The sequence below is a fragment of the Heloderma suspectum genome, chromosome 7 (genome assembly GCF_057233095.1).
Source record: "Heloderma suspectum isolate Gila_16-S chromosome 7, 16-S_ref, whole genome shotgun sequence".
NCBI classification, from domain to species: Eukaryota; Metazoa; Chordata; class Lepidosauria; order Squamata; family Helodermatidae; genus Heloderma; species Heloderma suspectum.
In genome coordinates, this window is record NC_139464.1 from 70,230,648 (window position 1) to 70,254,915 (window position 24,268).

Sequence of the window (24,268 nt, forward strand, 5' to 3'; positions counted from 1 at the left end):
AGATCTTGCTGTCAGTAATGAAATACTATGTTGTCTAGTAGCTAATTTGGCAAAGTGTCAAGGCAGACTTTTAGGCAGTAGACAAGGAGGACCCAGGAGCCTGGCATGAGGATTCTCACCAGGGCTCAGATTTGGGGGGTCAAACCAGAACTCACCAGAGCCAGGAAGACTGCTACCTGTTGCCTGGGCAAAGTCCCAAGCTGAACATATAGCTTTTGTAGCTTTTCCTGCCTAGAAGAGTCTATAATGTTGAGCCTGGACCATCAGGAGCAGGTGAGAACCTGGAAATATTTGGCTTCCCCAGGACATGCTCAGAACTGCAGTCTTGATGACTTGCCACCTAGAGCAGCCATGCACATAGCTGAGAGCCAAGCTACACACTATACTAGTTGTGTAGTGTGTCAGTGAGACTTGTCTTTTGTTTTGCTCTAGGGTTAAGTGTGTGTGCCTCGGATCCAGATTGGACAGTTGTACTCCAGGAGAGAAAGAGTGCATCTTTCCCCACCCCGAAATCTACCCTCACAATAGGAACAAAGGTAGGAGGTTTAATCCTTCTCTCCTGGCGCAAGGTGATCCTGATCTGAATCAGGGCCACATGTGCTTAAACTAGAGTAAAATAAAAAAACAAGCCTCAGCTAAGTGCTACGTGATTAGTACTCACGTGTAGTTTGGCTCCAAATATTCTCCCCGGTGGCTCCTGATACAAAGGCATTTTTTAGTGTTTTCACATTAGGTAGAGCTTTCTGGTACTTACAGATTTCCACATCATAGAAGTTTAAAAAGCAGGTTACTAGGATTAAATACTTCATCACATTTGCACAAGTTTAAAGATATAAGTAAATGCACATCCATTCCCAGCTTCCAACTCTGCCAACTGAAGTTACTGGCTATGTGATATTCTCAGGACCAAAACAGATTAAGTCTAGAGTAGGAACCTCAGTTGTGACTCCAGCATTGGGGGGGGGGCTTTTAAGATCCAGATTGGGGGCCCTGTGACTACTCAAGAGTAAAAATGAAAAGAAGAGGTAGCTCTAAACAAGATTTAAATTAACATCTGTTCTGGTCCTCATCCTGATGTTCTAAGGATCCAGATATATTGTAGTTGGTTTTAATGTTTTTTTCTTAATAAGTAGGTAAAGAAGATTGTACAGTGTATGTATTAATGCCCAAGCTTTAAATAAAAAATGTGCCTCTGTAGTTCCTTAATATATATGATTGTTTATTGCTACCACTACAAATATATGTAGAACCTCAAGTTACTTCATATTGTAAAACTTTGCTTCAGTCCTCAATCCTGGCATGTAGTGTGCTCTGTAACAGTGCTATAAAAATCGTATTTATCACCCTGTGGTAAAATCATCCAGTGAACATTTGTGCATTCACCAACATATAAAAAGTAAATATTGACAGAATGTGGAATCACCTTAGCTTGGTAGTTGTAAAATTATTTTAGTAGCTTTAGTTGCTTATGGGATAACCTCCTAAAGTTCTTCATGCTGCCTTACAGCAGCCAGCTGATTCTAAAAGAAAAGAATTAAAATAAAAGGCACTTTTGTCTCGGAGTTTTGAAACACATTTTACTCAATATGTTTATTAAGGATTCTCTATTGCCCTTCAACATCAGTTCTCATGGTCATTTAGAAATATTTTGAAAGTATCAATACAAAAATACAATCAAAACATTGAAAACAGAAGTTAAACACAGATTAAGAAATCAGATCTACAACCTTTAAAAAGCTTTTTAAAAGCCTGGAATAATAAGACGTTTTCATTTGGCACTAAAAAGATAGCCTATGTTCCGGGGGAAGCCCCTTGGGGAGAGAGCTGCAGAGGTAGGGCATTACAATCAACAGTGCTCTCTCCCTGGTCGCTCCCCAACTTGCCTCAGATAGTGGCAGCACTTGGAAGAGAACATCAAGAGATAATAAGATCATAGACAATCAGGAAAATCAAGGTTCTTAACCATGTGGAGAGCCTCCCTAGATACAGGAGGGTCTCTTCTTCAGACTCTCCTCCATGTGTATAGGCTGACAGATGCAACAACAGAGGGGGTGGGGTGGGAACATCCCTGCTCCTCATGCGTTCATTGAATATGGTAAGAGAATAGGAACAGAGCAGGGCTAGAGTTAGAAGGGAACTTGGAGGTCATCTAGTCATACCCCTTGTTAAGTGCAGGATCTGCAAGGCAGAGTGCAAATACAACATCCCTGATAGATGGCCATCTAGTCTCTGCTTAAATACCTCCTGCAAAGGAGAGCCCACCACTTCTTGAAGCACGTTGTTCCACTCTCAAACAGCTCTTAGCTTTAGGACCTTTCTCCTAATGTTGCCCAAAATCTACTTCCTTGCAATGGAGTTGACTCATTGCCCTCTGGAGCAACAGAGGGTAGTGTTTGGCAGGTTGACAGTGCCAGTCACGAGCTGTGGAGATTTGTATAATTACCCTTCCTGGTGTAGCTTGTCCTGTCATGCAAACCCAATGAGGGTGGCTTGTTGCTGTTGTTAACAAGCCCCCCAGAACCCTACAACAGCGCATAGTGGGGGAGCCATTATCTCCCCTTTCTGGAGTAGCTGAAATCTCAGAAGTGTTGAAAAGGTAGAGAGCATTGAGGATCACATTGCCAAAGGGGAAAGATTGCCCCCACCTTTTCTGGTGCACCTATGTCTGCTGCTTTCCCCCCTTCTTGGTGCTGTTCAATTAGCAACTCAGCAATTGGACCCTGGCAACTGATATAGGGTGCAAATTACCCTATATCAATTTCCATGTATTTCCTTGTCAATTTCCATGTTCATTACCAACTCCTCCTTGGTGCTCCCTTTGACAGCTGAAATGTACAAGGAAATTGACCAGGAAGACTACACATATTGGACAGCTGTAACAGCACACTTAGGAAATGCTGACACTAATAATTATTTTAAGATAGGAACACAATTGCATGATTTTCTAGGACTGAAAAAAGGTGGCAAACCAGTGACAGTCACTCCAAGTTTTGCTTAGGCATTGGTGGAGGGGTTGTCACTGATGGTGCCAAGGGCAAGATGACAAAGAGCAGCAGGGTTTGTTTGTTTTTTGCTGCTCTTGCCGAGCAGCTCTGTAGCTGATTCCCATGATGAAATTGCTCTCCTGGGTTCCAACAACGCAACAACCCATCGTCGATCAAACAAGCCATAGGTTGTCAGGGTGGCTTACTGTTGAAAATTAAGCCACCCTGTGGGAAGTGGTCTAGGTTTGGATGACACAACAACCCATCATGGCTAGTAGTTCTTTGTGGTCTCTGTGCATCACACATATGGGCTCTGTGCCTGCATGGAGCCTCATTCAGGAAACTTCCATAGCTGAGGAAAATTTTTTGGGTGGGAACCCTCCCCCACCGTCTGCTGCGCATGTCCCATTGGCTTCCTGCCCATCTCCTTACTTCTCTTTTGACCACCTTTCTGAAAGGATACTTCATCGGGGACTTCCTCTTTGTAAAAATTCTCTGTTATGGCTGAGGTAGTTTAGATAGTTTCTTTCCCCTTTTTCTTATCTCCTAAAAAAAAGTAGTGTTGTAGATCTTTCCTTCGTTTTCATGATCTTGGATCACTGAGAGGCACATATGGCTGTTAAGGCTCTCTCTCGCAAATGCATTCAGTGTGGCAACAGACTACCCCCCACTCCTTGTGTTTGCTTTGTCTGGAGGAAGCTCATGTGGTAGAAACCTGCTGCCATTGTATGAACTTCACAAAGCAAACTAAGCACCTTCGCTCAGACTAATTGAAGGCTTTGTTGTGGAAAAAGGTACTAGAAGCTGTGGACACTAATTCAAAGACTGACAAATCACAGCCCGCGGCTATGTCAGGGAATCCACAAATGTCTTCATCTCCACTCTAAGTCCCCAGCTCCAACCACGGACCAGACAGACCTGCCTACACCTGGCTGCTCTCTTGCTGTTTCTAAAGCAAAGAAGAGTACAAAAAAGGCTAGGACACCTAAGGCCTCTACGGAAGTTAAAAAGAGTAAGAAACCTAAAATGCGTGAAGTACGAGTCTCAGAAGATGCTATGGCTCAACCGGATCAAATTCCACCACCACTGCCATTGCTGGATTCTCCCACTGTGAAAGCTCCATCGATGTCGGTACTGAGACCACCATAGGTATCACTACAGGAGCACTTGCCATGGCATCAACCTTTGAGGGGTTAATAAAGGAGCCCTGAGTCAGTACCTCAGGGCTCTCCTCATCTTACACAGCCACATTCATTACTGATATTGAGAGAATGCCTTACAAGGGATTGACTTTCCTGAGTCATTTAGTTCTGAGAGGTTTTACTTTCCCTATGCTGACTGTTATGAAAGGGACAGATGCTATAGGTTGCACTCACCTGTAAGGGAATATGGTAGACCTTATGATTGGCTACATCCACCTCGAGTGCGTTATGTGTCAAGGGCTCCTTGGAGGCCTCTCTCAGTCTAATCCAGTAGCCAAGACCAGACACAGACAAAGGGATTCCTTTCAAACCTTTATTCTTCTTTTACAACTTAACAACTCTACAGGTAGCAACTAGATCTGAGCAGCAGAGTACCTATGCCCTAAGTTGAAACAGTTGGTCCCCGTTTGAAAGGGAATTACTGGCAGACCCCTGAATATAAGGACTAGGGTGAATCCCTCCCCTTTTCCCTTGGAGCCTCTGGGCGCAGCCGTTGTTTGCGCGCCAACCAGGCACTGCACCTCCTTTCCACGCCCTCCATCTGGCGCCGCTCTCTGCGTCTGCATCGCGCATCCACCAAGTCTGCTATCTCTGCTCGGTCACTCCCTGGACTGCTTTCTAATCCAGGAATGCTGGTGGGAGGAATCTCCGTCAGCTGTGGGCCCTGGGAAAGAGGAGAGCGCTCCTCTCCCAGGAGCGACTGCTCTTCCTCAGAATCAGAACTACTCTGGGATTCTATGGGCTCAGTGTCCACCCTGACATTATGCCTACAATGATTGGTGAGAGTCTCTAGAGCGTTCTTTCTAGAACGGACTCGCTATCTTGAGGCCACCTCTTCACATTATGCTCAGGTACCAGAGGCACCACTATCATGGCCACCGCAAGAGGATTTGTTTCTTCCTCCTCCTCCCCCGCTCCCGTACCACCTCGGTCTTCTTCTCTGGGAAATCACTTTCCCACAGGAAATAGAGAATCATCTCCCTGCGAGGTGTACGGCTCCAGGTTCCCTTCAAAGGCAAAGCCTAGTATGGTGACACATGAGGATGTTACATCCCCACAATCTACAGAAGATTACCAATCTGATTCTTCTTCAGTTTCAATGGCCCCTCCCTCGGTATCTTCACTAGATGATGTTGTGTGTGCACAGGAATGTGCATCCCGCTCTGAAGATCTTTTTCATTTTTTGGATTAAATTCTCCGTATGGCACAGTCATCGGGGATTAAGACCTAACAATCTACGGAGAAATTACAAGACCCAGTTTTTGACGTGGTTTATACCAAGGCATCAGCACCAGTTTCTATCCCGTTTTTGCCTACTCTATTACAGACAGTCAAGGATTCCTGGAAGGCTCCTTCAAGGGCCCCCACTTCAAAGAGGTTGGAGTCTCTGTATAAGATACAGGAGAAGGACACAGGCTTTTTGTTTATGCATCCTCGCCCTAATTCAATTACTGAGTAGGGTTGGTGGAGAATTTCTCCCCGAAACTTCGGGGGGCTGAGCGCCAACGTCTTCGGCCCCCCGAACAAGTTTCGGGGAGAAATTCTCTGCACCCCCCCGCACCCCCCCCCCGGGACAGGACTTACATTTCCCGAATGTCCCTCCCGGCGGCGGTTCGTCGGGTCTTCGTCGGGTCTTCGTCAGGGGCGGGGGCGGCAGCCGATCTTTCAACCGGCTGCTGCCACCGCCATTCCAATAAAACTAAAAAAAAACAAAAAACGCCCCCGTGATAGGCTACGTGATGATTAACGTAGCCTATCATGGCTAGATTTGCAAAGTCAGCCATGATAGGCTACGTAAATCGTCACGTAGCCTATCACGGGTGACTTTAAAAAAAAGGGGGAAAAAAGCGCGTACGGATAATGGCAGCCCCCATAGGGAGCCGCCATTCTCATTCCTTATTTGGTCGCTGTAGTCTACGTAAAGATTTACGTAGACTACAGGGACCAAATAAGGAACGGGAATGGCAGCTCCCTATGGGGGCTGCCATTTGCGTACGCGCTTTTTTTTTCTTTTTTTTTAAAGTCACCTGTGATAGGCTACGTGACGATTTACGTAGCCTATCATGGCTGACTTTGCAGATCTAGCCGTGATAGGCTACGTTAATTGTCACGTAGCCTATCACGGGGGCGTGGTTTTTTTTTTAACTTTTAATTTCGCGGCCGGGCGAGGCGCCTCCTCCCCAGCCGGAATTTCGGCCGGGCGAGGCGGGAAGCCTCCCCCCCCGGCCTAAATTTCAGCCGGGCGAGGCGGGAAGCCTCCCCCCCCGGCCTGAACTTCGGGGGGAGAGCAGGGAAGCGCCTCCCCCCCACCGTGAAAAGCTGCGAGACCAGGTAAGTGGGTTTCGTGCACCCCTATTATTGAGTCTTTGCAAAGCAAGACTCAGAAAATTCATACCTCTCCAGCTGATAAAGAGGGAAGGCGTTTAGATCTGTTGGGAAGGCTACTCTACTCCTCTGCAGCTCTGGGGCTTAAAGTCACCAACTACCAAGCCATGATGTCCCGGTATCAACTTTTCTTATGGGAAAAGATTGGGTCCGTCTGTGATTAATTTCCAGATGAACAGAGAGAACTGGCAAGAATTTTTCATGCATTCGCGTTAAAGTTGTCACATCAACAAATCAATACCACATGACATCAAGCGGATTGCTTTGCTAAAGCTGTGGTCTGGGCCATAGCCCTTAGAAGACATGCCTGGCTTTGGTCAGCAGGATTAACTCCAGAGGCACGATCCCAAATAGCGGACCTTCCTCTTGATGGGGAGGGCCTCTTTAATGCTAAAACTGATGAGACTATGGATGCCATATAGAAAGCAAAGAAGATGGGATTATTGCAACTGACCCAATATACCCCATATCAACCCAGAAAATGGTACCGACAACAACCTTTTTACCAACAGCAGCAATATCAGGGCCGGCCTCCTCATTTTCAGTCTCAGGCACAATGGCACCAGCAACAAGCAAACCGCTTTCACCCCTCTCACCTGAAGGGGGACACCTCTTCTAAATAGCGGCTTTGACTTGGACCTACATGTAACTCCTCTTACTTCCATGCATCCCATGTTGGCTCTCTCCTCTCCTGTCACCTCCTGTTTGGCTGACAATAACCTCCAATGTATGGGTCCTTGACATTGTCCACTTCAGATACCACATAGAGTTCAATACCACTCCCTCCTTCACAATACCAAGAGGTTACCACTCCATCAAAGGTCCTACAGAAAGAGATGGAAACCCTTCTTGGAAAGTGTGCTATTCGAAGGGTTGTTCCTTTCAGGACAACAGATGGGTTTTTTCCCCGCTACTTCACAGTACTGAAGAGCAATAGAGGACTTCGACCTATTTTGGATCTTTGAAATCTCCATCTGTTCATCCGCACCACAACATTTTGAATTACAGTGTTACCCACAATGGTGCCTCTTCTGACTCCAGGTATTTGGTTCACAGCAGTGGATCTCAGAGATGCATATTTCCATATTGTGATTTGGAAAGATTACCAAAAATACCTTAGTTTCATTATAGGAACAGAGATGTTCCAATTCACAATGCTCCTGTTTGGATTTTCAACAGCTCTGAAGAGTTTTTACCAAGTATGTTGCTGTAATTCACACCTGTCTCAGCACCCTAGCCCTTACCTAGACGACTGGCTAGTAGTGGCATCATCCAAGAATCTTCTTTCTTGGACTGTCAGCATGATCAGAAGTCTTCTAGATGCCCTGAGTTTTTCACTGAATGAAGACAAGTCACACCTCGATCTTTACTCAGAGAATCCTGTTCATTGGGGCAATTTTGGATTCTATAACAACACAGGCTTATCTTCCTCTTGACAGGCTGCATACACTTGTAAGTCTCACCAAGAGTTTTTTTTTTTGGACTTGTATTACAATGGCCTTTCATATTCAGAGCCTCCTCAGTCTGAAGTCGTCAACAGTGTATGTAGTCATCTATGCGAAGCTCTGGATGAGATGCCTACAGAGTCGGCTCCTCTGTGCATTCAATCCAACAGACAATGCCCGTTGGATCAGATTGATGATCCCCACAAAGGTGGCGGACAGCTTGCTGTGGTGAATGGATCCACTCAATCCGAATCAGGGATGCTTTTCTTGCCACCGGTACTGACATATGTGTTGGTGACCGATGCCTCTCACCTGGGGTAGGGCGCTCATTGCAAGTCTGTACAGACTCGTGGAGCTTGGCTAGACACCGGAAGACACTTATATATCAATGCCTTAGAGCTGCTCACTGTAAAAAAGGGACTTCAATCGTTGAAGGCACAACTCATGCACAAACTTATCCAAGTGCTAACAGACAATACAGCAGTCCTCTGGCATCCAAACAATCAAGGAGGCACCCATCGAGCACATTGGTAACCCACAAACTTCCATGAGTGGCCAATCACAAGAGTGCAATAAATCACTCATGTAGAATAGGTACATCTCACCACAAAATCCAGTTGGGCCTCTAATGACAATGATGAATCCTGGAGTACCACCAAACTACATACATCTTCCTGAGGGAGTGCATCCAACCCATCACTGCATCGAGGCACTGGTTCAGAACATGCACAGCCACTCCTGAGTCAGATGTTACAGAGAAATAGAGTTGGGTATCATCAGCGTACTGATGACGCCTTGCTCCAAAATTCCATAATGGCCACCCATTTCCCACTGGAAGGAATGGGAACTTTTCCTGTATGCAATTAGTAGGTGCAGGGAGGCCAATCCAGATTGGGACCTCAGCAGGGGGCAAAAGGTTTTTTTTTTTTTAAACCCTCCCTATTGCTGGGGTCTCAGTCTGCAGCTGCAGAACATGTGGCTAGAAGCTCAGGCAGTTGCTAATTTCCCAGCAGGAGCAGCAGCCCTCCCTGTCTGAGTCTGCTTTCACATTAAGGTTACATGATGTGAACTTAGTGTTTGCTAAGCTAACCAGAAAATACAGAGGGAGCCGGGCGGGGGGGGGGGGCACTGCCACTGTTGGGAGGCTAGCAGCTGCTGAACTCCCTTGCTGCAGGAATCCTGTACCCCTCTGCTGATGGAGGAGGAAATGGCCAGAGAAAGCACACCCAGAGAGAGGGGGGTAGACGGCAGCAATTCACTGAGGTGGTAGCTCTTGCTGCTCCAGTTTGCCATCTAACTCCACTCCCTCCATGCTTATGTGAGATACATGGGAGAGAAGGGAATGAAGAAGCAGAGGAATTATGGTAGGGAAAGGAAGGGTGCTGAGGATGGCAGGTAAGTGTCTCTAGCAATTGTATTTTCAAGCTGTCTCCTATTACAGCGATGCATGTGTTCAAGAAAGGGAAGAAAATGAGGAAACATACCTTCCAGGGGGGAAAAATATACCAGAAAGATATCAGGATTGAAGTTCTGAGCACTCTGTAGATCATGTTGGCTGGGAATGATGGGAGTTGCAACCCAACACATTTGGAGGGCTCAAGCTCGGGAAGGGTGCTATAGATCATCCAGCAGAATCAGTGCAGCTTGAGCTAATGCAGAGACAGAGAGAGGACCATGTATATCAACCAGACTGCAAAGAGCGCCATAAAGACTAAGTGAACACTGTTGGCATGAATACATAATGATATGCTTTGCTTTGTCATTCAGTGCTAGTCTTCCTGATTAGATGCAATAGCTGTAAGTCAGTGGTTTGAAAGGGAGATGTTAGGGAACTAAGGTGTTCCTTTCAGGGCCTAACTACATGTTACTTTAAATGCATTGCTTGAAGTGACATCAGGGTGGTTATTAATTAATCATCCCCTACGTGATCCTGGAAAAAGTGGGGGTTGCATAGCAAATTGGCTCCAATGGTATTGTTTGATGTTATGATCCCTGCTTGCCATGCTGCAGGGGGGATTTTTCCAGGATCACAGGTTAAACCTCCTCTCCTATGTGCTGTAGTCCTAATCTGCACATGCTTGGTTTTTAACAATGCTTTTTAAAAAACTGACATCCCTTCAAGTGACTCATTTAAAATAATGTGTAGTTAGGCTGTGAGAATGACATTTTATGTTAATACACAAAGAAACACTTCCAGCCAGTATTAACTAGCAGAATTTAAGAGAAGGCTATGCTGGTTCACAGTAGACAGTTATGCTGTACTTAGAACAGAATCAGTTTAATTTGATATTTCCTCCAGTTTAATCAATCTGAGTTAAGCAAAATATAACAGTCAGAACTTCTCCAGATTACAATTCTAAAGTTTCTTGTAGGTCAGCCATGCCAAAATATACTGCATTTATAAGTGGTGAGGGAAGGCACATACTTCCATCTCTATTAACATGACAGCAAGTGAACTGTGCCCCCAAAGAGCCCCTTCTGATCTAAAGTTTGTGGCAGTGTGGGAGCTGCTTAAGCACAGCTCCTTCCTTCTCTGTGAAGGTACTGTCAGAAGCCCAAGGTCAACTGGAAGACTTACTGGCTGCTGGGGGAAGGATCCACTTCACAAACTTCTGACCGTTCCTAGCATCTTCTTGGTACAAGAAGGAGCCACACTAAGTCCCTATGCCACAAGGTAACATTAGAAGGAGGGCCTTCTTTAGATCTCTCTTTTATACTTTGCTTTGGGGGAAAGATCAATTTTATTTTATTTTCAGAATAAGCTATTTGCATCTGTCTGACATGCTCATCCTAAACTTCCCAATATGTCTGAATTCTTCATAGTGTATGCCAAAGCCTTTATTTTATGTTGCATCATGCATGAGTTATTTTTTTAAAAGTCTACTGAGCACATTTTAGTGAATACAAATCCTATTCAAAAAAGATTTAATTTGATACTTTCCAGAACATAATCTTAATTGTTTAAAAACAAGTGGTTTGTAAAGCTTGTAGCTGTCGGGTCCAGTACCAACTTGGTTAATACGGGTACAAAAAATGTTGACCACACAAAATACCAATCTATAAAACCCCTAATTATTAAATTTGGCCATTGCAAAAAAGAGAGAAATCAAGCAAGCAACGTGAGATATAGCATGTTACATGATAATAATGCCACTGGCAGTTTTACTATAAAAATGTTGATGAAAAGTAGCTTTTCTACATGACTTGATAGTTTTTACACATAAGCTCCAAAAAAAACATGCTAGGTGTCCGTCTTCCTACCAGTGCTAAACACTGTTGTAGGTAGCTGCATAAAAAGCTTTTTCTGTAGTCATTGAGTTAAGGGAATTGCTGGCACAGCAGTTGCATCAGAACAACATGTCTTGCTGGAAATTGTTTATTTCAGCCAGAGGATTTTTTTTAACTACTCGTGTAATGAATGCAGCTCAAGAAATACATCTACACAGTAATGTTGCTTCCACTGCAGAAGCTGATGTAGACACCTGTAGTATGACCCCTATGGAGATGAGAGAGGTAAAATCAGGGTACCACAGGGCTCAGTCCTGGGCCCAGTGCTCTTCAACATTTTTATTTATGACTTGGAGGAGGAGGTGCAGGGAATGCTGATCACATTTGCAGATGACACAAAATTGGGTGGGATAGCTAATACTTTGGAAGACAGAAACAAAATTCAAAGTGATCTTGATGTGGTGTAGTGGCAAGAGTGTTGGACTAGGAGCTGGGAGATCCAGGTTCTAGTCCCCACTCGGCCATGGAAGCTCACTGGGTGACTTTGGGCCAGTCACAGACTCTCAGCCCCACCCACCTCACAGGGTTGTTGTTGTGAGGATGAAATGGAGAGGAGGAGGATAATGTAAGCCGCCTTGGGTTCCTTGCAAGAGGAAAAAAGGCGGGGTATAAATGCAATAAATAAATAAATAATTGATAGACTGGAGCACTGGGCAGAAAACAACAGAATGACATTTAATAGGGATAAATGCCAAGTTCTGCACCTAGGAAAAAGAAACCAAATGCACAGTTACAAGATGGGGGATGCTTGGCTCAACAACACTACAAGTAAGAAGGATCTTGGAACTGTTGTCGATCACAAGCTGAATATGAGCCAACAATGTGATGTGGCTGCAAAAAAGGCCAATGCTATTTTGGGTTGCATTAATAGAAGCATAGCGTCCAAATCCCGGGAAGTACTAGTTCCCCTCTACTCAGCACTGGTTAGGCCTCATCTGGAGTACTGTGTCCAGTTCTGGGCATCGCACTTTAAGAAGGATGCAGACAAGCTGGAGAGGGTTCAGAGGAGGGCAACAAAGATGATCAGGGGACTGAAAACAAAGCCCTATGAGGAGAGACTGAAAGAACTGGGCATGTTTAGCCTTGAGAAGAGGAGGGGAGAGATGATAGTGCTCTTCAAGTACTTGAAAGGTTGTCACAGAGAGGAAGGCCAGGATCTCTTCTCGATCATCCCAGAATGCAGGACATGGAATAATGGGCTCAAGTGACAGGAAGCCAGATTCCGGCTGAACATCGGGAAAAACTTCCTGACTGTTAGAGCAATACGACAATGGAACCAATGACCTAGGGAGGTGGTGGGCTCTCCCACACTGGAGGCATTCAAGACGAGGCTGGACAGCCATCTGTCAGGGATGCTCTGACTTGGATTCCTGCACTGAGCAAGTGGTTGGACTCGATGGTCTTATAGGCTCCTTCCATCCCTACTATTCTCTGATTCAGTGATTCTATGATTCTATGAAAATGTGTGTATGCACTTGCGTTTGCTGGTATAGATAAATATTTCATTTTGCTCAGTGTCTGAGTATTTAGCTTGCTTTGTTGATTAGCATTACTAATCACTGAGCCTGTTGCAGGGATGACATCAGGAACACAGGAAGCAACCTTATACTGAGTCAGGCCCTTGGTCCATGTAGCCCAGTATGGTCACCAGTGACTGGCAGTGGCTGTCCAGGGTTTTAGGCAGGAATTTTTCCTGCCCTACCTGGAAATGTCGGGGATTGAACCTGGGACCGTCTGTATGCAAAGCAGGTGCTCTACCGCTGAGCCACAGCCCTTCCCCTGTCATTAAGCAGGCTTGTACTCACAACTAAGGATGTCAGAGAAATCCACAGTGGAACCAAATGAGTTCGGATTTTCATGAATCCGACTGGCAGATCCCACAGCAGAATGCCTTTGTCCTTGCAGGCAGATTCTGTAGACTTGTGGACTAGTTTTCTAAATTTCCCAAATTTTGCACAAATTTTGCCATAGAAAAATACACAAAATAAAAAATTCCTCGCCAAAAATGTGCATTTCCCCCATAGGCTAACGTGTGAAAATGCACATTTGGGGGGAACTGTGCATTTGTACACATTTGGGGGAAAATATGATTCCATCTACGGGCGGACAGCGGAATGAAAGGCACCTGACAATACATGAAACACAGACAGAACAGATATTACAGTCTGTACATTCCTACTCACAACACATTGCTATTCTTTCCATTCAAATGTATTTTTTGGGATTACCTGGACCTGTTTGTTTGCAGCATGGACCAATGTCTTAGGAATCTGCTGTTCTTTTAATTTGATTTCCTGACTTTGTCGAGACTGTAGCACACATGAAGAGTACCACAGCTTGCATTTCCTTCCATTCTACTTTTCCTTCAGAACTTCCCAACGACCATAAGTGCTTGCATGCACTGATCAAACATGACAGAAAAGGGAATCTGGATGTGGTTGGGTCCTCGTTTGATTGTCTACTTGTATGATTGTGTGATTATTTGTTCATACCTGTTGCCTTTCATCAGTGATCAGTTGTGTGCATCAGTAAGGTGGAGAAAAAAGACAGGAGCAAGAGGAAGGAAATGAAAACTGAGGCAACTTGCACATTTGCTGGTTCCAGATTTAATTTTAGAAATTCCGCATGTTAAATTGGAAGGAGGGAAAATTCACAGAATAATAGCAGGCCGGAACAAGGGAAATCCGCTCTTCCCTAATTACCATGCTCTTATTTCCTCTATTTACATTAAAAGAATACACGTCTACAAAGGCATCATTGCTTCTTATTTTCACAGTTACATTTTTTAATATAAGGCCGCAATCCTATGGTTCCTGGAAGAGCATCCAAGAGGCCATAATATACTGTGGACCTCACCATCCATGGGAAGAAAGGGAGGGCCACCTGCAAAGGTCTTCCCTTGATGGCAACATACTTTTCTGCCACAGTGGCTGCCTCACTGGCAGTGCTGTGCCAAGGATGGGGCCAAAACGTTGGAATCTTGAAGACATGTCAGGGCAGCCAAGGATCCACAGGATTCTAGACCCCCTCATTCTCCCAGCGTACCCCCAAACACAGCCAGCCTGAACTCTGGCATAGCAAATTCCCTCCCATTGGAGGCAGTGGAATGGGGGAAGCCTCCCCTCACACTTTCTACCTTGGTCGACGCAAGCCAGCAAAGTTTAGGAAGTGGTAGTTCCTCCACCGTGGACTTCACCACCACCACCTTAGGACTGCTCTGCACATCTGCCTAAGTAAGTGGGATGTGGTATAGGAAATGCAGCTGGATGCTGGGGGTGGGCAGGAGGGCACTATCGTATCTTGTGTGGTGCTTTTTGACTGAGATGTGTTTTTAAGTTATTCTCACAGTATTAAAAGAAAGTGAATGGACTTTCCACTTTGAAGTAAGTTCCCACTTTGAAGAAATCCTAGATGTTATAAGTGATAAATACTGTAATCACTAAAGAAAAAATTGCACCTCAAGAGGGTCAGTCAAAAGATTTTTTTTTATTAATCTAGCGATTTTTTGCTCATCTTGGGATGCCACCTGAGATAATGTCAGTCTTTGATATCCTTATCCATTTATTTTTAAAGCATGTAAATATGCATATGGTTAAAACTAATTGGCCCTTTCAGTTCAAAGAAAAAATGCAAATTGATGGTACATTAAGAGCTACTTGAGAACCAGAATAGAATCTAATTTTCTATTATTTTTACTTCTTGTTGAGCAATTGCAATAAGCACTATTCAGCTGCACAATTTTCCTGAAATAATTCATTCATCCTTGGTAGTCCTTGGCCATGGTCAGACACCTTAAGGCTGCCTCCCTGGGCAAAAGATTTTTCAGTTGTGCTGATGTATTTGTTTATTTGATTTATACATCTGCCTTTCTACCAAAACATGGCACTCAAGGCAGCTTGCAAAAACATTTTAAAATAGATTAAAATAATAAAACATTAAAATACAATAAAAACAACAATTACAGCATCCAAACCAACAGACCCACTTACAGGCCAAAGACCTTTTTGAATAAAGCCGTCTTTGCCTGCCAGAACTACAGCATAGAGGGAGCAAACCTAGCCTCCCTTGGATGGGAGTTCCACAGCCTGGGAGCAGCCACCAAAAAGGCCCTCTCTCGCGTCGTCACCAAATGCCCCTCTGATGGTGGCAGTCTCGAAAGAAGGGTCTCTCCAGAAGATTTTCAGGACTAGGCAGGCTCATATGGGAGAAGGCGGTCTTTCAGGTAGCCTGGTCCCAAGACATATTGGACTTAAATAGCTTTAATATTGGACTTAGATAGCTCTCTGCCACTTCAAGATATCTTTCAGGGTTGTTTTTTAAAGTTGTCCATTTGCAGGGCACATATAGACAAAAATTAAAATGATTGGTGTGTGAAAGAATGATTCCCATATTGTTATTTTAAAAAAGCTGCTTTACACTCCTCTGTACAGAACATATTGTCTTGCTACAGCAGCCTTCCTTACACAATGAAAGGGCCGAAGATGTTAGCCACGTAAAATTAAAGCTCCAACCGTCTGCGAAGTACACATTTGTCTTTCGCTGAACCACTGATGACTCTGGGCCAAACTACACATTGCGTACAAACCCATGTAAATGTAGCCTGGTTTTTCTTTCCTTGTCCTTTCTTAGCTTGAAAAGCCACTTCAGGAAAGGGTAATTGAAGTGAAGAAATGGTAGAGAGAGGTGCTTAATCCTTTCCCTGCCACCTGTTTCCCTCTTCCAAATGACCTCTCCCGAAGTGGCTTTCCAAGGCATGTCGGCCTAGGTGAAGGCATAGATCTGCAGCAAAGTGCCCTAGATTCAATGCCCTGCATCTCCATTTAAAGCAGGTGTGGGAAAACTTTTTCAGCTGATGATGCACATTCCTTTCTCTCTAACTTTCCAGGAGCAACATACCACTGGTGGGCATGGCAAGATTCAAAGTGTGTGAGGCTACCTGTCTCTTTCTCTCATCCACACACCCATTCACACAACATTCCTTCATACACATTAATTCATTCTCTCGCACACTCACAGACACAGCTCCTTCTTTGCCGCTTCTCAGCTGTTTCCTGAACAGTGTGGGCAAGATCATGGAGCAGAGAGGGTTAAACTGCCTGCAGTCTTTTCCCTCCCATCCCCGTGGCTCAGCAGTGAAAAGGGAGCCAGTTCACCAACTTGATCGGCTACATGGAGCTGGTGAAGCAGGGCGCTCTGTTCTTGCTTCCTCAGCCTGAGTGGCTTCCTTACTGATTGTGGAAATAAGGACAGAGCACCCTGTTTCTCCAGCCCCATGTAGCCAATGGGGCTGGCAAAGCGGCTTCTCTTCACCACTGCTTAGTTGTTTCCTGAGCAGCTGTCAGGTTTCCCGATCCCCCCCAGCACATGTTCAGGCAATCTGACACTGCACACCGAAAACAGTGAGATTTCTTTATTGCAGGAAATCCCACAGCAAAAGCTTAATGGTTACACTCTTCAGAAATCATATAGCTTATGGTCAATAGCTATAGGCTCTAAGAAATTCCAGAACAGTCAAAAGCCACACACTACCACCATGACTGAGATCCTCATCAATGTGGTTTCCCCATTGCCATCTCCATGGCTCTGAACACAAGGGAAGGGACTCAGGATTCCTGGGGTTCCAAACCCCGGACAAGGAATGGGAATAATTCCTGGAATGATCCCTCAGGCAATCAAACGGGTACATTCTTGAAAGGCCTAAACAAAACCACAGCAAGTTAGTCCAGTGTTGAATCTTTTGTTGTTAACTCCACGCTACATGGTTGAGACCTATCAAGACCAAGGGAAGGACAAGCCCACATGCACAAGGAGTTCTGTGCCACCACTTTCGCATTGGTAACTCCACACTGCACGAGTCCAGGTGGAAGAAAGTCCAAAAGTTGTAGATCAAACCCAGCCTGCTGGTAGGTACACTGAGCTGACAACAAACGAAGGCACATAATCCACAGCAAACAAGAGTTCAAGTCTATGAAAGCCTCACGGTACTTTTCATGGCAAGTCTTTAGCAATCCAAAGTTCCAGTTAAAGGAGAATCCATGTGCAGAGTGCCTCCAGAGGCTCAGATGATGGTAGATCCAAACAGAGTGTTTCTCGGGCAATGAAGACGAGAATGTACCTAGCAAAGGCTCCTGTTGTATAGGTGGTAGGAATGACTGCAAAAATCAGCAGGCCTCAAACACAGCTGTTTAGCACGCAGAGAAGTGAAGAGCAGACGCTCCACCCAGTGTTGCTACTCCCAACTCTATAGGATGTCAGGATCTGCTCAGTCTGGGAAGCTCTGCAACTCCACCTGGGGGCCGGACATAGAAGACAGCCTGGCTCACAGTATTTTCAGGATTAGGCCCTGGCCCTGCAGGTGCTCCCAAGTCCTCTAATGCAGACCAACTGGGAGCCTCAGGGAGCCTATAAAAGCTTCCTCTTCCTCTCAAACCTGGCCACAGCAACACAAATTATCAAGGTGGCAGCATTGTATTCAAGTTGCTCATTCCTGATCTTTGCTACACCTTGCTGGTTCTTGACTCCTGCCTGTTTGGATTCTGGTTCTGCCTCTGGCCCCGCCACACCTTCTTTGGGTCTGACCCTTGGCCAGAGAACCTCCACTCTCTGCTCACCTCCGTTCCTCCTGGTCCCAGTGTTCTCGTCGAGGATGCCTGCTGCTCACGCCCTGGACCTGCCATAGGAGCTGCCAAGATTCAAAAACAATTAACTAACCCACAGTCACACACACCCCCGTCCCAGGATACAGAACAGCTCCTCACCTTTGCATCAGCTTAAAAGGGGAAAGAGTGGCTGTAAGACACCTCCTCCAGACCCCTTGACAGATCAGGACTTTTGTCTTTACAGTGAGGCCTCTGTCTAAACAGGGCTTCACTGCTCAGCCCTGCAGCATTGATGTGTCAACCTGGGTGACCCTTCTGCAAACCTCACCCCACCTCTGTCAGGTTCTCACGAACAGCTTCCAGTCTCCCCGCCTGCCAAGGCCAGGCCAGCAGGCGGACAGGGAGTTGGGTGACTCCTCCTGGCTCTGCTCTGAGAGCACTGACAGAGATCAGCTCACACAGACTCTGACATTCCAGAGACTTAATAGGCCCAAGCCCTTCCAGGCTACTTCAAGTCAAATCCTGGCTATAAACTACAAGATCTACTGCAATGCTGAAGCTGGGTCCTGACAGCAGCATGTGGGGGTTGGGGAATTGCAGGGAATAATGTTCTTTCCCATTGGGAAAGGCAAGGGACAAGGGAAGCCTTTGCGAACTACCACTTCACGGCGCTGTAGAATCATAGAACGGTAGGGTTGGAAGGGGCCTACAAGGCCATCGAGTACAAGGCCATCGAGTCCAACCCCCACAGTGGGTTTTGGCTGGGTTGTCTTCCTTTTTCCCTAGCCCTTCCTGAGGAAGGGGCTCACCCAGGGCTTTGGTAGGTTGGCTGGGATCCCACCGGTAGGTGGTTCCCCTCCAGTGAGCAAGTTGTCTGCTTGGGCCCTTCGAGAACTGCTGCCAATCAGCATAGACAGACCAGTGGCCTGACTCTTTCTAAGGCAGCTTCATATGTTTTCAGATGTGTTTGCAGCTCTTCAATTTGTGGACATTACTAACAAAATAATCTGTTTCTGATTAGTAATTTTCCCTTACTAATAGGACTATGAGCTTTTCTACACGAGGCTGTTAATCCGCTGTATCTACTTTTGGTTTTGCCACAGAATTGAGATCTGAGTACTACACTAACAGCATTTCTTTTCTTGCTTTTCTGCTACATAAGCTCTAGGTGGTGCTGTGGTATAGTGGAAAAACACAAGTGGAAGAAGCATTTTCTTTCACTTTCACAAATTATACCACCTTTTCCTGCTCTAAAAAAACTCACTGAAAATACTGTTTAAAGACAGAGGATGATGACGATGACTAAAGAATCCATAAACAACCATGAGTAGGCAATGGTGAGCATACAACAAATGACATGTAGAAAGGCTCCAAGAAACACATGTAGAGGCTTCTCACCTTTTATACAAGCCCTACTGAGGTGTTCCTAATCTGTGGATAGTAAACATGTTAGGTAGCTCTGCCCCCCCCCCCAGTCATCGCTATCTTCGCCCTCTGCACATGGAGGATGATTTTGTGAAGAGGGGTGTATCCTCTATCTGTGGGAGCTCTCCACATGATCCAGAATGCTGAATGTGTAGTGGGCAACGAAAGTGACAACGGAGGCAGGGCTAGTGCATTCCCCTTTGTCTCATGTTTACTATCCACAGACTAGGAATGTCTGAATAGGGCTACATGTATGCAGCTATTCATTCTTATGTTTTACATTCATTTTTTGGAGATTAATAAGGTATGAAATGGCTCTGATGGCTATGAGCATTTAATGGAAATGTAGCAGTTTTCTAATTCCAATCCAATTTTATAAACACATATTTTACTCACTGTAAAGCAGCAATGTCATTCATCTGGGGATTCAGCTGAGATGTTGGTTTCACCTTGAAACTGAAATTGTCGATGTTTTCTGTGTTTCAGATGAGAGTCCCTATACTAAATCTACAAACCAAACAAAACCACCTGAAGGAGCATTGGCTGTAAGGAGACAGAGTATTCCAGGTATACTGCTATTTTTTAGTATGAACTCATTCTTAGGCCAGTTCAGGGGAGATTCTTTGAATTCATTAGTTGACTTCTGCTGTCCTTGTGGAAATTATTTCAAATAGGTCAGACAGGGTATAGTTGTAATTTCTGCTCCTAATTACCTAAGACAGCCTTCCCCCAGTTGGTGCTTTCCAGATGTGTTGGACTGCAACTCCCATCTTTCTCAGCCAACCATGGCTATTGGCTGTGAATGGTCAAGCAACAACTAAGAAAGCTCTAGTGACTCATGCTTCCCGTGTAACATATGAAGCACATCTCCCCTGAACTGAGACGTGCAAGACTGTGTGGAGCTCAAATATCTCACAAAGTGGGTGATCAGTGAGTCTCGACTTTGCACGTTACAGAGGAAACACAAGCAGAGGAAGTGCGAGATGCTGTTTGTTATGTCCAAATGTTGTATGTTGTACAGCCCATGCTCATTCCACTAAATTAATTTGTCTCATTGTCTCATGTGCTGGATGTGTTTAAAAGTAGAAATGCTTGAGCAGGGCAAAATAATGGCTCTGCATGCTAACTTGGAGCCCTGCACTTGTTTGAACAGAAACAAAACATAATATCCAATGAACAAGGTTGTGTTCCACAAACAATGTATATAGTGATTACCTAAATGCTTAAGATACCTTATGCCAAGTATCCATAAGTATAATATCTAGTCCACTATTTTGTCTCCAGAAGCAGACAACTAGCAACAAGGACTTAACAATGTGGCCCATTCTTCAGGAACGTAAGACCCTGCCTTAAAGCAGGTCTGACTGTTTGGCCATCTAGTCCAATAAGGTCTGCTCTGACTGGCAGCAGCTTGTATCACTTGCTACATGATTGTTTTGTAAATGGAGATCTCAGGGATTGAACCTGGCATCTTCTGCATGCAGAGCATGCACTCTGCCCCTGAGCTATAGTCCCTTGTCACCTGTGCCTACCTTCTGGTAGTAAAGATGCCAGAATTCAGCATTAATTCAAACCCTCATGCCATCTGGGTGTTAGGAAACTGACCTGGGTGTAAAGCTAGGATTCCAAGGACTGGCCTATTTTAACTGCTTAAGCAGTTGCCATCATCTCGGAGCTGAGCAAAGCATGGCTGAGAGAACCGCTTAAGCCTATGCGATCAAAGGTCTCGAATTCTTCTCCTGTTGATTCAAGCGCCTTTTATTGTATTTATTTATTTCTCACAGAAACATCATGTACAGCCTTGCCAGAGTGATCCTGCACTGCTGGTCTAGCTGAAACACTCACCACTTCTCATGGCAAATGTTCATACTAATAATAATTAGGGCAAATTAGAGGATGTCTATGAGTGGGTAAACACCAGCTGGTTAAGCAATTCATTTAAACTTTTGCTCACTCCTTCCTTTCCTCCTGGATAATCACCACGGCTTGGCAAGAAATTCAAGTAAATGAGCCAGGCAGTGCAGACACTGCCATCGTAGTTATAGCCATGTTGCAGGAGCAACCTAGCTGTGTGCATACATCCTTGTGAGGACACTCCAGGTGACACCGCCTGTGCGCCACTTGATTGCTGCCATACCGAAGCTGGCTTTGTATGTAAGTGGCAATCAGAATAGTCATGGATGTGTTACCCAGCACAGGAGGGTCGAGTCACAGGGGGTTGACTTATGAAGCCAGACCAGTGGCAAATTCCACTGCCTAGTCCCACCAAGATAGACATTTGCTTGTAGAGTCCTGTTCAGTGTGTTGAACAGAAGCTCCAAGTCTGTTGGAGCTAGAGGTGCTCTAAGATTTCACCCAGTATGTATTTCAAATGAGATCGACCTTATTTGCACCTCCCAGAAAAATGTACAGATTGGAACGCAGTTATCCATCGGATTTTGCACTTCTCCGAATTTTGCAATGTAGTTCTTAGCTCAACAATGTATCAAAATGCATATAAAAATGCTTATATTAGGGTTAAATGCATTTCAAAATGTATACTTTGAGAAAGAAGAAATTTAGAAATTATTTTGTGAGAAAATACATTCAAATTTGTGCTTAAAGATTAATTTTCATGCTGAATTATTTTTTTAAAATTAAATATTCATGCAGAAATGGGACAAAACAGACTTTTGAATAAACACATGCAAAATAGACACAGATCAGAAACAGACTGATCCATCCATCCCTAGTTGAAGAATTGCTTCTCAAGCTGCTCAGCAGTCCAATAATTCACTCAAGTGACTCTCTTGTGACTGTCATACATAGACAACCATATAGCAGAGAGATACAAAATATGATCTTATCACTGTCTTAACTTCCTGCTGCTACATCATATGCCTTGAATTCAATAGGAAGACATGGCTCTTTTATGAGGAATAAGGGACCTTTCATCCAAAACACTGAGACTTGCCTGTCAATTCACAGTGTCACTGCCGTTCACATTTTTCACTGTTGCCACATTGATGTAACTTCAATCTAGAGTAACAAAATAATGAACATTCACTCCTTTAACATCAAACACATGTCAGAGTATAATACTGAAAATCCAATGAAACATGGTGAAGGTTTTTAAGACAGAGAAGGTGACGTTGTGTGTGAACAAGACAGGCAGAAAAAGAAAGTTGCTTTCCAGGAATATGTAGAATATTCAGAACTGTTGCACTATAAAGAAAGCATAAAACATCATAACCGTGTAGCACTATAAGATTTTGCAACAGAGTTCTTCCAGTTTCAGGATAGCCTTCTGCGTGTCACTGTAACAATACTAAGAAAACAGAAGATAATCAGAAAAGCAAATATTTAACCTGATTTAGCCCAAACTGATTAAGCATCCCCTTCTCTTTGGCCCAGTCCTGCTGATACTTGGAGAGATGAATTAAAGATGACAGAGGCGCTCAACAATGCATAGCAACCATCACTTGCTGTCAAAGGTTGTTGGAAGCCTTTTCATATCTGCTTTGGTTTGCCCTAAAATAGAGATTCCCTTCTATTGATATTTTCCTTCAATGGATATTTAAGCTATGCTTTATACCAAAGCACCAGAACACCCTCAGATACCTTTCTTGGTGCCCGCCAAGGTGCCCTGCCCCTCAGATACCTTTCTTGGTACCCGCCAAGGTGCCCTACCCCTCAGATACCTTTCTTGGTGCCCGCCAAGGTGCTCTGCCCCTCAGATACCTTTCTTGGTGCCCGCCAAGGTGCCCTGCCCCTCAGATACCTTTCTTGGTGCCCGCCAAGGTGCCCTGCCCCTCAGATACCTTTCTTGGTGCCCGCCAAGGTGCCCTGCCCCTCTACTTCTTATTGTTGTTGTTTTTTAGGTAACAAAGTTTCTTACTCACAGCTGGGATCACTTCCAAGCAAATGGAGAGCGTCCAGCTGCTCCCGTTTTATAGCATAATTTTAATCTGGTGTTTTAATCTTTTTATCCTTTTACTGTTTTATCTCTTGTGTTGGCTGTTCCAAAATCTGTTCTAGATATTGAGCACTATACAAATATTGTAATTAAATAAAATAAATAAGTAACATCTTTTTTTTTTTACCATGAATGTCTCTGGGCCGCACATGGGTTTTAAGATAAAATATGCTGGTGTTTGGGGTATTTTGCCCCCAACTGGAATGTGGCCCTGAGAGCTTTTCTGAAATGGAATTTGGCCTTCTGGCTGAAAGGTTCTGAACTCTATCTTCAGAATGGGTTCCGTACCTTGGATAGCACCATTAGAGTTTTGACTGGTAGTAACTAAAACCCTGAATGGAAGCACAGCCCCTCCAGAACTGGAGTCAGTAGATGCCACTGGTTCAGCTTAAACTTTTATACAGATAATTCTTATTCATTCACTCCCTCTCTCTCCGAACATAGTTTATTGCTGTAAAGTTGAATAACTGTTGAACTGTATCATTTCCTTTAGTGGCAAAATTAATTCTGCATTAGAAGTATATGCCTTGATAATTGTCCACAGAGCGAGAACTGAGCCAAACACTGGCACATTGTATATAATAGTCGACCATACAGTAATTAATACATGTCACTGAACGACAAATTAATTAGGGTTAAAAATTTGGTCTCTTTTGATCAAAACAGCTTATTCTTGCTCAGATTATTACTGGAATTCATGTTCTTCCAATCTGTCTTGAATTAGAATAAATTTATGCAAATGCCTAAGTACATTCTGACTCTAATCCTATATGTCTGAATAGAGCAGAGAAAACTGCTGACACCATAAATAACCAGGGCATGTCTTTGCAAAAATCTCTTTAACAGAATGTAGTCATGGCAGATTGATGATAATTTGAAGTTTGCTTAAATTACAGAGAAAAAATATTGGAAGGCATTTTATGCACACTATTGTTTCGTTAAGTGAGGAAATTATTGACTTAAAGATAGTGATAAATAACTTTCC

General features: G+C 44.4%; 1 protein-coding gene across 5 annotated transcripts in view; it reads left to right on the forward strand.

The window, feature by feature from the left end:
* The window catches only part of GRIP1 (glutamate receptor interacting protein 1), a 492,217-nt gene that overhangs the window by 340,914 nt on the left and 127,035 nt on the right, over positions 1 to 24,268 (forward strand). For all 5 annotated transcript variants that reach the window (XM_084810562.1, XM_084810565.1, XM_084810561.1 and 2 more), the window contains exon 2: positions 19,815 to 19,895. In XM_084810562.1, coding sequence (XP_084666688.1) covers positions 19,815 to 19,895 — 81 coding nt within the window. The remainder of the gene's footprint in view (positions 1 to 19,814; positions 19,896 to 24,268) is intronic.